Source organism: Pollachius pollachius (assembly GCF_949987615.1).
Source record: "Pollachius pollachius genome assembly, chromosome: 6".
Classification (NCBI taxonomy): domain Eukaryota; kingdom Metazoa; phylum Chordata; class Actinopteri; order Gadiformes; family Gadidae; genus Pollachius; species Pollachius pollachius.
The window spans coordinates 12282039-12295004 of NC_136939.1; the positions used below are offsets into that span (position 1 = coordinate 12282039).

General features: G+C 41.3%; 1 protein-coding gene across 3 annotated transcripts; it reads right to left on the minus strand.

Moving 5' to 3' along the window:
* Window positions 1–3620: 3620 nt before the first annotated feature.
* On the minus strand, window positions 3621–12767 carry tmem248 (transmembrane protein 248). Of its 3 annotated transcripts, none has more exons than XM_079737923.1 (7): window positions 12431–12767; window positions 11499–11657; window positions 10491–10782; window positions 7280–7430; window positions 6366–6549; window positions 5644–5790; window positions 3621–5338 (listed from the first exon to the last, which is right to left on the minus strand). In XM_079737923.1, the coding sequence occupies exons 1-7, from the start codon at window positions 12431–12433 to the stop codon at window positions 5318–5320; spliced, it is 957 nt and encodes a 318-aa protein (XP_079594049.1). In that variant the 5' UTR covers window positions 12434–12767; the 3' UTR covers window positions 3621–5317. The 3 variants fall into 3 exon arrangements, with proteins under 3 accessions (XP_079594049.1, XP_079594048.1, XP_079594050.1); XM_079737922.1 differs by having other exon boundaries at window positions 5621–5790; XM_079737924.1 differs by lacking the exon at window positions 11499–11657 and having other exon boundaries at window positions 5621–5790.
* Window positions 12768–12966: the final 199 nt, after the last annotated feature.

A 12966-nucleotide genomic window follows, 5' to 3' on the forward strand; every position in this document is an offset into this window, starting at 1 on the left:
AGTATTCAAATGTATTCATTAATAATTTATTTATCACTGGCTACACACAGTTATTCATTTATTTTAATCGCTTGAGTCAGATCCGAGCCTGACATTCAAAAGCGAGAGAGAACGCAGTCTTTTTTTTTGCTCTGGAAGTCTAAGATGTTATTATTATGTCTTCATTCGGAAGTGTCCTCATGAAGAAGTATAAGACATTATAATATATTACATTAGAACCCAAAGTCCAATCCCTTCCCTTAGGAAATGAGGGATGGAGGCGGCTGACCATCCATTATGGTTTCTGATGTAAAAGATAGAATGATGTTTAATGGCGTGTCCCGTTTATTCAGGGCTTTGACGTCTTATTGTCAATAACCAGACCTGACAATAAGATAGATGCTCTGCACTAAGTCAAACAGCCCTACAAACACCATCTATCAGCTCCACTGTCAATGTTTTCTAGACTAGAGCCAAGCCTGAGCCCATGCATCATCTTTGTGATTATTTTCGTTAATCCTTTGTCAACCATGTCATGTAATTAAATAACTGTCTATTCAAACGGGATCATCATAATAATGACAAATATAACTTTGATTCCATACACAAACAGTCACATTTGAGAGACATCAGACAACTCCACAATAGGCCACGTCAACTTTGCCTTTTTAATACCTGACCTGATATCCTATTTAACATGGTTGTAGTCACTCATCGAACCAATAGTTAACCATCAGACCTATTAGTACTCATTAACTTCACCTTTGAGGCTAGAGTAGGCCATATCCTTTGTGTAAATCAGTTCGACAGTTCCGAGTTGATTCACTTTTATCTGGCCAGATATTATGAACCAACAGTTAAAAAAAAAAATTAAACAATTATAATTTACTCGTATAAATTACAGACATTGTCCATCCAAAACTGCGGCATAAATTGAGCAACTGGAAGAAAAGTGATGGTTGCCTCCACATGTTGAAGTTCGTCACGTTTGGCCTACAGCTATGTTATTCAATGTTTGTTAACGTTTTGTAGCTGCGGGGTTTATTTTTCATTCTTTTTGACCAATGACTATAAGAATATCCAAAAAAGTATTATTCAATGACATAATGAATAGCTTTCTTCCTACCTGATGATTGCTGGGATGTTCGGGAAGTTGTGATGAATAGCATACTTTCTATCAATGTGGCCCATACAGGAAATTGATTATCCTAAGTAGACAGCTCCCTCTAATGGTGAAAAGGGGGATGTGCTAGCACTGCAATCAGCTTGATAAATTATGTATTTTCATCTGCAAGTAAAATCATCTTTACACCATGGGTCCTTGCTCTGCTTGGTATTTAATTTGAACTAACTTTTATTCTTCAGAAATTCACAGATCTAATTTATTTAGTCATATTAAACCTGCATTTAGATATATTTTGGAGAAGACATGAACTGCTACTTGAGGTTTACTACGTGATATATATATATATCTATCAAAACATAGTTAACTGTGGTTGGCAACTTAAATGAATAACTAGTTCAATCGGTGGTGTGTGTGGCTGTGTGTTTGTGGGGTGCCAGATGTTGTCATACTCTGCAGACACATGGTGTGATGAAAACAATGAAACAGCTTTTATATGCAGTCAACAAAAAGAGCAAAAACAACAGGGTACGATGAGTTTGTGTATTTCTCAGAGACAAAACAAGGACAGCTTGACAGAGAATTTCCAGGGACAGTTTATTGTTATTATTTATTTCGTTTCCTTTTTTCACTTGAAATCATAGCCATTTACATACATTTGCAACTGAACAGGAAAAGTGTTTTTTTGGGTGGGGTGCACTGCCTATGACCATAGTTGCGCTTAATCTTCAGTGCTATGTACAAGGGTGGGAGAACGCAGTCTAAACAGTGCAGAAGGCACAGAGGTGCTTGTTTACTTGCGTCTAGGTGTTGCGGAAAACCATGGAATGCAACAAAATAAAAAGCTTTATTCTTCACTTTGATAGTTTTTTTCTAGCGCATCGAAGGGGACCCTCTCTGTTCAGCTATTTAGAAGTATTTCACTCAATAAAGTAAAAGAGAAATACAAAGGAAGCAATTTCCTTTAACAAAATAAATAGCTTAAGGTCAGTGTGTAGCCTATTTACAGATAGGGAGGTTTTGTCAATTAGGCCAATATAAAAAATCTTTTGAAACAAGCTAAATAACACAACCCTTAACCTTCACCATTATCAGCAACCACGTCAGATGGAAGCAGAGGATTTGTTGGTTATATGATAAAATCGACCTTCCCAAATCATTAGAAAGAAAAAAGTATTTCCACCCCAACTAAATTTTCACAAAATCTCGTCACAATATCGAATAGATACCTAAGTAACAGCGTTTTTTTGGTTTCAAACGGTGAAAACCTAAACCATCATGTCAAGCTTCCTTCTAACAGAAAGTAAATCAAAAGCCACACTTCCAACTCCAGATCAGCATAAAACACAATACTTCAGACACTGGGGATGCGAAACAAGCACATGTATAATGAATGCAATGTGTGGGGTTTTTGGAAGACTAGGTAAGGCTGGCAATGAAGGGTGAAAACAATAAAGAAGCAAGATATGAGACTATTGTTTTCATTCACAAATCAATATGATAGCAAAGTGCAATGTATTAAAAATAAGGAGGAAAAATTACAATGAATCAGATGATTGAATCACATTCTGTGAACGCAATCATTTTAAGTAAAAGGGTTTTAAACACAATAAGGGAAAAAAAACATTTCTGTGTATGTTTAAATCACCACTATAAAGTATGTCGCTTCCTAAAAGGTTACATTCAATTTAACTGCCAACACAAACCGAGAGGTAAAGTGCAGTTTCTCTGTAAAGTGCACATCCTACCGTGCGTTGCTATGGTTACATCTTTCATTTATCAACCCCTATCAGAAGAACCATTTATTTTCTTTTGGAGGTGGGGGGTAATTTTGTTATTTGTACACGATAACACAAGCATATCAATTGCACAGCTACCACAAAATGATCAATTTAAATTTTTCAAACCTCCTTTTAATACATTGTCTATCTATATTTAGGGCATGATCTGACCCAATAAATGCCCGGGTCATTTGATTGTCTGATCCAATGAACTAAAGATAATTATAATAATAAAATGGTCCTGTGTCCGCCTTCATAAAGATCAAGCAAGCAGACTCTTCATTTGATGCTAAACAAGGACCTGAATGAGGAACGAGCCACATCCCTTTCCAGGGTCGAGTTAATGGATGTTTCCTTGTCTCAGAAACGATTGCTTGGCCATTATGGAATATGCAAATTAGGTACCACACTAATGCAGAAACAGCTTAACTTTTAAGGTTTTTCCTGCCTTATTGCAAAACTAGGCTCGTATGGATAAATGTGTCCAGATTTTTACTGACACACCATAGCATACTTAAGTCTCTGCGCAAGAATGCTAAAACTTAACATCAAGCTGATAAACTTCACCCATTTCTAAAGTGTTGCTTGTTCTTTTTCAGACCGAATTGCATTATAAATAAAGCTCTTTCTGCCCATTCACTTTCTGGGTCACTATCATTTCGTGTTTCTAGTAGAAATAAGTGCTAAACGCAGAAAAGAAAAAAAATAGTAATTTAAAAGACATTAGAAACACAAAGGGCTGTTGGACAGGCATTTAATGATCGGGAGAAAATAGGATTTCCACAGGATGATTATTTTGAAAGAGAAATAAATAGTATTACTATTGAGGTGCGTGTTGGGATTGGCAACGTAGAAAAAAATAAGAACAAGCAAGAAAATTGCTCAATATGGTAAAGGATTAAATTAATTAATAAAACGGTACACGATCAAAGATACAAAGTGTAAAGTCAAAGAATATGATAAGAGAAAACAAGGCAAGGTATATAAGCTTAAATTTATCTAACTATTTAGACTATTGGCTGATCGTACTTTACTGAAATGTTTTTCACACAGCCATGAGTAAAACGTTAATTAACTATTTGCACGGCTACCCATCAACTTGGATAAAGCAAGTCTCCAGCACAATACACCTTCCTCTAATCAATGTAAATAAGTGTACTGGATATAGGACCTCCGATCAGTGAGGACCTGTGTTTGAATAGCTGAACTGATAAACTCACCACAACAAAAGACAACCGTACACTACCCCAGATCCAGAGTCGAGTGCTCATTAGTTTGAACAGCGCTGGTGATGTTTGGAAAATAAATAGAGGGAATTCTATGAAGCACAGCCAGCCACCAAAACAAACATGGCTTTTCCAAATCTAATTGCTTAAGATTGGTGATATCGCGGTGGAAGAGCAGACAAATACAACTGCTTTCAGATTTAGTCTAGTTGCTACAAACCAAAGGTGTCCAAATTCGAAGGAAAAGACATGCCGACTTTACAATTAGGGGAGCATTGTAACTGGCAACGTGTGGTTACGATTATGATAAACATAATATATATATCTGTATATATCCTGTTCTAGTCAGCTCATTCAACTGCAAAACAAAACAGTGATTCCTGTGTAATTTAGATTCCTATATAGGTTTCAAGTCTGGTGACACTGTGCTTTTCACAAATTGTCGACGTCTCAAAAGTAAAAAGCAACTGTCTTTCCTCCTTACCAGTGTGGTTTGGTTGACCAATACCTCATCCTGCTTCAAAGATGTAATATCCTACACTCAGTGAAACATTACCGAATTTTCTTTTACGTACATTTTGGTTCTCGGAATCCAAATTTGCGATTCAATTCATTCAGCCATGACATTTTATCAGAAATCTCCTGTTACAGTGACCCATATAAAACAAGCTTTTTTTTATGTCCTTTGACATAAATAACAATGTATGCAGCCCAAATTCTTCCTTTGAACGGATACTTTTTTTCTCCAGTCAGGCAGTACTGGCGAGCAGGCTATAAACACTTGCTTTTAGCGGTCTGCTTAGCCTCGCAATAGGGGGAATTTAACTTTGTACATCGAAGATCATGGATTACGTAGCTTGCGTATAAGGCTGAAGTGCGGTTGACAAAATGGCGGAGTGCAGTTGTGAAATGCGGGTTGTGAAGATGGCACTCAGGGGGACTCAGGCAAAGAAACAAACCAGAGAAGAAAACAAATAGTGTACAGAACATTTCCTACAAATATGTACATCATAGATACAGGCACTTATAATATCTTTGGTTGGAGAAACCCAACATTGCAAGAGAAATGCATTCACAGAGCTTTTGTGTCCTTAATGGATTTCCATGGTTCACTAGGCAACTTGTAAATTCTTATTTTTTTTCCTTATTCGTTCGAGTTTGTCCATGTGATAAGAGTTTAATGTTGCTCTACAGGTCCTGGATGGGAATCAACCCTCAGACAATGCCACCTGAAAGAAACAAGGGCAGACTGCATCATCTCCCGGCCGGCAGGAAGGTGTGTACCACAGTAATGACTACACTGATGTTTGAGCGTGTTCAGACAAGGGGCCACCATTACAAAAGCTAACACAGCTAGTTACTTAGCAGATTGAAAAGATGTGTTTGCCTAAAAGATTTAACACGGACACTGATAAAACAGGTTCAAAAGCGGAGATTGCTCTCACACAACACACTTTTTACAATCACATTCTTTTAATTAATATTGATTTTTTTCTGTAACGTTTAAATACCTAGTGGTAGGGTACGCCCGTACCTTCTCGGTGGCAAAGTCGGTGTTGACTTGTTGTCGTACTTTGCCCGGTCGGCCTTTAATGACTGCGTAGCAGAACATAGTGATGACCATGACGAACAGGAAGTAGCTAGTGTGCATCAGGTGCAGGTTGATCAGCGAGCGGTCGTCCTACAGAGAGGGGAGAGAAGAAGGGGTCTGCTTGAGAAAGCATGCACGTCACAAGTTAGTGCTGGTGACCACCAGTTCTATAGGGCCTCTGTCGCTGATGTGGAGCCTCTGCGTCGAGTGGAGAGGGTTTTACGACTGCGGTAATCGTTTAGGCGGCACTACACGGCCATGCAAATCAACGATGCTATGCATACACTCCCTCCGCCCTGGCTCACTCCATGTTATGCAAACCTTTCCCTGCGGTTAAAAACATCTGAAATACAATGATGGTTCTTAAGACCCCCCACCCTCAGTGGATACCATGGCAACTGAATACATCACATTTTATGCTGGATAAAGTTTAAATGAAATATAAAATTTGAAATACTAGTATGTAATTGATCGCAGTCAAATGTGCCAGCAAAGTCTCCCTCCACCCCTAACATGTCGATGTAACAATAACCCTTCCCCAACATCGATATATTCATGCAAAACGTCCAATACGACATTCCCCGTGACTTTATCATTAAAGTCAACAGTAGGGGTCTGTGGAGCCCGCCAACCTTAAAGGGCGGGGAAAGGCGCGGGTGACTTACATCGGGGACGACGACGGTGAGCTTGGGGTTGAGCGCATGGTACAGCTTGCCGATGGCGCCCTTGTAGCACCAGAAGGGGTTGTAGTCCTGGCTGTACTTTGTGTCCGAGTCGCGCGCCGTGGTGAACAGCTTGTACCAGGACGTGGCGTTGGTGAAGGTCTCTGGCACGCAGTGGGGCGGCTGCCTGCGCAACGCAACCGTTGCCTGAGTTACTACATGATGCCGTGGATATACATGAACATATAACAAGAGTACAGCCACTCCCGCAATGTTGGGCCCTGATGGAGCTACTGTTTAGCACTATTGAGTCCTTTAGTTCTTTGGGCTGTAAGTCAAAGTGAATTTGTGGTGCTAAAGAGCAGGTAGGGGTTAGGGCATCTCGCTCTAGGACGCCTAGAGCTTAGACTCTACTCATTGGGGAACAAACCCAGTACCTTACATCAACCTGATATAACCAATGATACCCTCTGAACCAATGACCCAGAGTAGACTAATTAACTTATTTTTTGATTGCCTCTACATGCTACTCTTCTTGTGTATATACATATTTTTCTGTCAAGAGAATTTATTAAGAGAAAATTGTCAGGTAGATGTTTCTGATAAATTTCAGGAAAACAGTAAGGTACTTTCTGTGGTGGCACCCAAATCTCCAGTCTGAGATCAATAAATATATTAAAGTATTATCAGTCAGATAAGGGGCTCTCTGCTCAAAAGATGCAGTGGGCATAATAAGATCAGGCTGCGCGTTTTCCTCAGGCCTTACGAGACCACATAAAGTACATGTTTCCGAAAAATCTGAAAAAGACCAAAAGGATGGTATAACTGGAATAACCACTGTAAATGCAGGAAAGCATATTAGACTCTCTGGGGTGTTCCCGTGTGATGCTGCGGTGGCCGCGGGCGCTGGGACTCACACGGTGACGGGGAAGATATTGCTTGCGGCGGTGACGGTCATGCAGGTGCTGTACACCACCTGCTCACAGTGGCCGTGCAGCACACACTCGTCTGAGCTCCAGGGCACGGGCAGCGTGAAGGTGATGTTCATCTCCTCGTGCGCCTCGCGGCCTGGGAGAACAAAACAGAAGAACATCATTCATACAGAACATCATTCATACAGTTGGAAATGTCCTCTGACATTCACACCTTGAATTTGAAAACACATTTCTTACTCCCATAAATAAAACAAATTTGTCAAGTGATATTAGGTTATGGTGGAAGGAAATAAAAAAGAAAGATCCTCCGGTTGTACCAGATAGCAGTTAGAGGGAGCACTTCTCGTCTTTCTGGATCAATGTCTGTCGCTCATTATGGAGTTAAGTTTGTGGAAAACATAACAGTGAATCAACATCGAAGTACTTCACAAAATCATTTCACAAACAGAAAGTTCTGTATTGATACCATTTGTGGCAGGCGTGCACAAACAAAACGCTAAGGCATTTTGAATCCACTTCCAATATAATTTAGACTAGTTATATTGGCAGAGGATGTTTTAGTGAAGCCGGGGGAGACGGCAATGATGATTTGATCACCAAGACCAGTATTGTATAACAAAGGTCATCCGCACATAATGAAGTTTATTTTGGTCTAATATTGGTGGTTGTGGTCACAGCTGCTGACATTTACCATGCAAACGGCTGAGCTAATCTTCGTGTTTGACAAGTTACCGCCTTGGGAGACAGGTAACACGCAAGTGTACAGAACTTCTAAAAGTACCTGCAATGTTGTCACAGGTTACAGAAAAATCAGAGAAAAAACGATTTACGGCAAAACCAGCAAGGCCAGGTGGCTAAGAACAGAAGAAGCGCATGTCCGAGAAACGGTCAACAAAATTGGCCTCGTTTTTTTTGGGATCATTAATAATGAATCAATGTAATAAAACAAGTCGACTGCCGAACACACGTTCCCTTCTTCAGGTCCAAGTCCTGCTGGGAAATCATAAGGGGCACAAAATGTTGTGCGTCAATGGCAGAGCAGTGACGTAGCCCTCCAAACAGGGGCCACTCCACACACAGAGCCCAGACTGCAGGACAAAATCCCTCACGCATACGAAAACATGTTCCCTTTAGTTCTGCAGACATTTATTGCAATAAGCTAGCTATAGATCAAATAAAGTAAGATATTAAAGCAGCATGTGTGTTTTCTCTAATAAGACTAACATTGATTAATGGTTAGCATATGTAAACTCAAAAGTTGAAGGTAGAATTTAAGCGATCAGTTTGGTCTGGAAGATAACCATATTGTTATTTTAAGGGCAGTTAAGTGCAACTCCTATAGTCCAGCAACAATGTGTTGTATGTTCCATTCAAAATTGTACTAAAAAATTATGTATTAAATATTGATATTCATTTAATTAAATATTGATCACTTTAAATGAAATACTATTGTTTGCCAAAACACATGGCTGTGCACACACGGAGACAGGCCCAGGGTCGAGATCAAGCCTTACATAGCAGTTCAAATATATGCGTGTTGTTAAATGTTAAATGTTGTTTGCTGTTTACCTCCCCCATTCATCATGCCCGTTGGCAGCGATACCATTCTCCTCGACTGTCTTATAACCAATAGCGTGCATTAGAACTATTTCCGTTAAACAGTTTAGAGATATAACTGATCAGATTGATAAGACAGAGAAACCACCTATGACAGATAGAATAGTCATTCTGCCAACACAAACCATCCCTGTGGGATGGTTTGTGTTGTGGGATGGTTTGTGTTTGTGTTTGCCAACACAAACCATCCCTGTGGGATGGTTTGTGTTGGCAGAATGTTAACAGTTGAGTTGAAATTAATTGTAGAATAAAGTTGCAGAATACAATGAATTGGTACTGTTACTGCCATTGCAATAATGAAAATAGTCTGTCAGATTGACCGACGGATCAAGAGAAACACACAAGTCTTTGCTCGTCAGGGTGTGTATACCAACTAAGATCACCTGGAATGAGGGCAGAGCGGTTTCTACACCCAAGTTAGAAATCCAGCTTTCACACGGCAACAAGTAGACGTTTATAGTTAAGCGCCCTTAAGGGAGGACTTGTGTCGTATTGCTCTAAGAGATGCCCATATACTACAGCCAACAACTTTTCTGCTTCCATCTGTACACGTAAGCCACACGTAAAATACGCATCTACCTTTTTGCTAATTCAAGTTGACCCACATGTCAGTTTATTATAGGTTGTGCGTCAATGAGTATCAATGGGTAACAATCTGTAAAATAAAGAAGATGTATCAGAAAGCAAAGTCTGGCGTGTACAAAAGCCTTAGTTCAAGTACTGGTTTGTGACCAGTACCCTGTACTGATTTGAAACACAAAGTAGGAAAAGGAACTACAATCAACCACAACTGTTGGCTCCCTTAGGCCAGCAGGCCTGAGGTATCCTAAGACCAATGAGAAAAAGTCACGCAATCTACCAGTAAACCATTGTCCAACTTAAAAAACAGGAATATCAACATCACTAAACACCAACCAGGTATTTACATTCAATAAGGAAGGTTGTTTCAGTCGTGGGAAGAACTGGGCATTGGCTGACTTTTGTCAACACAGTGACAGATCTCTCTCTCTCTCACACGCACACGCACGCACACACACAGTGTGTGTGTGTCCAGGCCCTGTAGGTCGCCGGGAGTTTGATCAAGGTTGACTAACCTGTTTGCGATATTTTGTGATGGATTTGCTTGAGCAGAGTGGCGGCACTAGTTGCCTACTTGCTTAATAAAATATTTATTGTGAACAAGCATGTTGCCTTCTATCTTTCTTTTCCTGTTCAGGTGCCACTTTAGCAGGGTCAGGCCTAGTACCTTGTTCGATGGAAGGAATCAGGCTTGTTTACAACATATCTTTTCTCAGCGAGTGGGCATTGAGTACCGCTTACTCTGCCAAAGCACATACGTAACACACAGGTCGGTTACACTTGATCATACTCTCCACGGCCTACACAACCTGGAACGCACCTAACTTTAAGAGAGCATAAAAACACCATCAGTAGATACATCCAGGTTACTAATTAGGCTCACATCGCGCTGCCCGCCTTTCCATTCGCATCCGACGCCTCGTCACACCCCCTCCATCCACACCACATATTACAACACATATAAACGGTTGTATTTAAAAGCAGGAGGGCAACCCACCGGTCAGCCCGACCTGCTGCCCAAGCACCGTGGCGTACAGGTGGGTGATGTTGCGGGAGTAGCCGCCGAAGGGGCGTTGCGGGTCCAGCGTGATGGTGATGGGCACGGAGATGTTGACGAACCCCGAGTCTTCCAGCAGGAGTGGCGTCTGGGTGCCGCTGCGCCCCTGGCCGCTGGTGATCACCAGCGTGCTCTCGGGCGTGGTGGACTCGTTCAGGCCGTGCTTGAGGGTCTCATTCTCCGACACGCAGAGGTCCAGCTCGTTAAAGCGCAGCAGGAACGTGTTCCAGTCCTGGCGGGGAAGGAGAAGGCGGAGGGGTGGTTGAAGACGGGTTGTTTTTTATCTGGGGGTGTTGTGTGAGGTTGTGTTAAAAGGTGCTGTAGGTAAGATTTATATTTATAAGATATGTGGCGTGAGAACATTGTGTCGGCTAGATTGTGCCTGTCTGTCTGTGGCCCGTTTAGATTTTAAACTTCCCCGGCTCATTTGTGACCAATCAGGGTATCTCTTGTCTGATTGGTTCAGGGAATCCATCTTGCCTGTCATCACAGGTGCTTGAAATGCAAGTCATTTCAATGGCAGAGTAATAAGGGAGCAGAGTTAAAGGGATTTTTTGGTTGCTAAATGAAAAGAAAAAATACCCTCTCTCTTTACATCTCTTGAACCTAAACTACAGCAACTTTAATGTGAGGCCTGTAAAACATATTGAATTATGACAAGGATAAAGGATTATATTGTTCTTGGGAGATCAGGAGTGCAACGTTCATAAAACAGTTAAAGTATTCAAACTGCAGGAATTCGACAGCAAACAGTTTAATCCGAAAACTCAAACATGGAATTATTTTATCTTACATTCCTCCTTGTGTTTGATTCCATTGTTTATTTTTAGTCATATGTTTTGAGTAGACAACATTTAATTAAAATATGACTATTTTTTCACCTACTTATTTCCCAAAACTGAAAATGCATCTAGGTTACTAGAAAACATGAAGGACTATGGTCTTTACCTCAGTCAACTCTGCGGACTTGATCTCCTTAATCTTGAAGAAGTAACCGATGGTCAGAAAGGCGATGGCCACAGCACTGACGCTGAACATAAAAATGACCAGGGGCGGGCGGTTGTTGATGTAGCTTCTGAGGTTTTCTAAAGGGTTCAACAGGTACACCTGCATACAGACAAACACCGATTGTCTTTATGAATAGCAGCTGTGAGCAAACAGGATGTAACCTTATACATAACATAACAACACACTTCGATAAGGTACTATTAAGAGAAAAAACTACCGCAATGAACATATGAGGTCGAAAAATATCAAAATATATAAGATGATGCCATATGTCAGAATTTTTCAAAAGAATTGTTGGATTCCAGAAAGCCACCGTTGTGCATTTTGTCCTTCCGTGTTTTGCTACTGAGTTTAATGTGGCCGCCTACAACTGCATATGTTTATCCTTAGGCTACGTTGCTTTACACAACAGTTTGCCTTGATATCGGATTCAATGCCATGTTTAAGTTCTGCATATACTGTACTTGATAATCGACTGAAAAAGCATTCAAATATTCAACATTTTATCAAGGTGGCATGTATCTTTGCAGATGTATAAACTATGTAGGGGCCTATGCGAAGGGTCCATGCCCCCAGCTCCGGTCAGACGACACAGCTCTGACAGCTCGGTGCAGGTGAACGCTCGAGCTCATCCCACCGGGACTAAAAGTGCGCGCGTGCACAATTAGCGCCAAACATCCTACCTAACATATAACCTGATCGACGATAACGCAACGACGGAAACTTGGCTTCGGTCGCCACAGCAGCAAGCTAGCATACTCGGCCCTAGTACGGTCAAACCAAACACCTAATCAGTTTCGCTGTCATGAAACACGAACGAAGATTAATAACCTGTGCGACTCGACTGCGATTAGATCACATTGTTCGCTTACCATTTTTTCTGTGTGCAAACGACCCGGGCGTGCACCAGGTCGCAAGTTCGTGATGGACCACGGAGGGAAGAGCAAGCTAGCCTCGCTGCTAAGCTGGCGGTGTCGCTAGCCTGCTACTTTCCCCGACTAGTCGCGCCTGCATAGACCGGGGAAGAACAAAGGTTGGTGCTTAATTGTGACACCCAGGCTGTCTGTGTCAGAAGAGACGCTGCTGCTGCCCATCCTTCGCGAATCGTCCCGCTCTTGTATACTCGTGTGGTTGACTTGTGCATAAAGGGTATAGCAACGTCAACAATGTATCTGTTTCCGTATCGTAGTCTGCACCTCCTCCTCCTCGTACGGGCGCACTGCGAGGTTGCGCTGTTCCGCTGTCCCGTGAGTGTATTCAGGATGCCCGGACTCTACGCAATCTGCGTAACCGGCATATTTCCCCCTCAGTCACGCAACGTTGATTGCGTTGTGTGTTTATTTATATATATATATATATATATATATTGCTGTATTCCACAAAAACAACAAAAAAATATATAAACGTT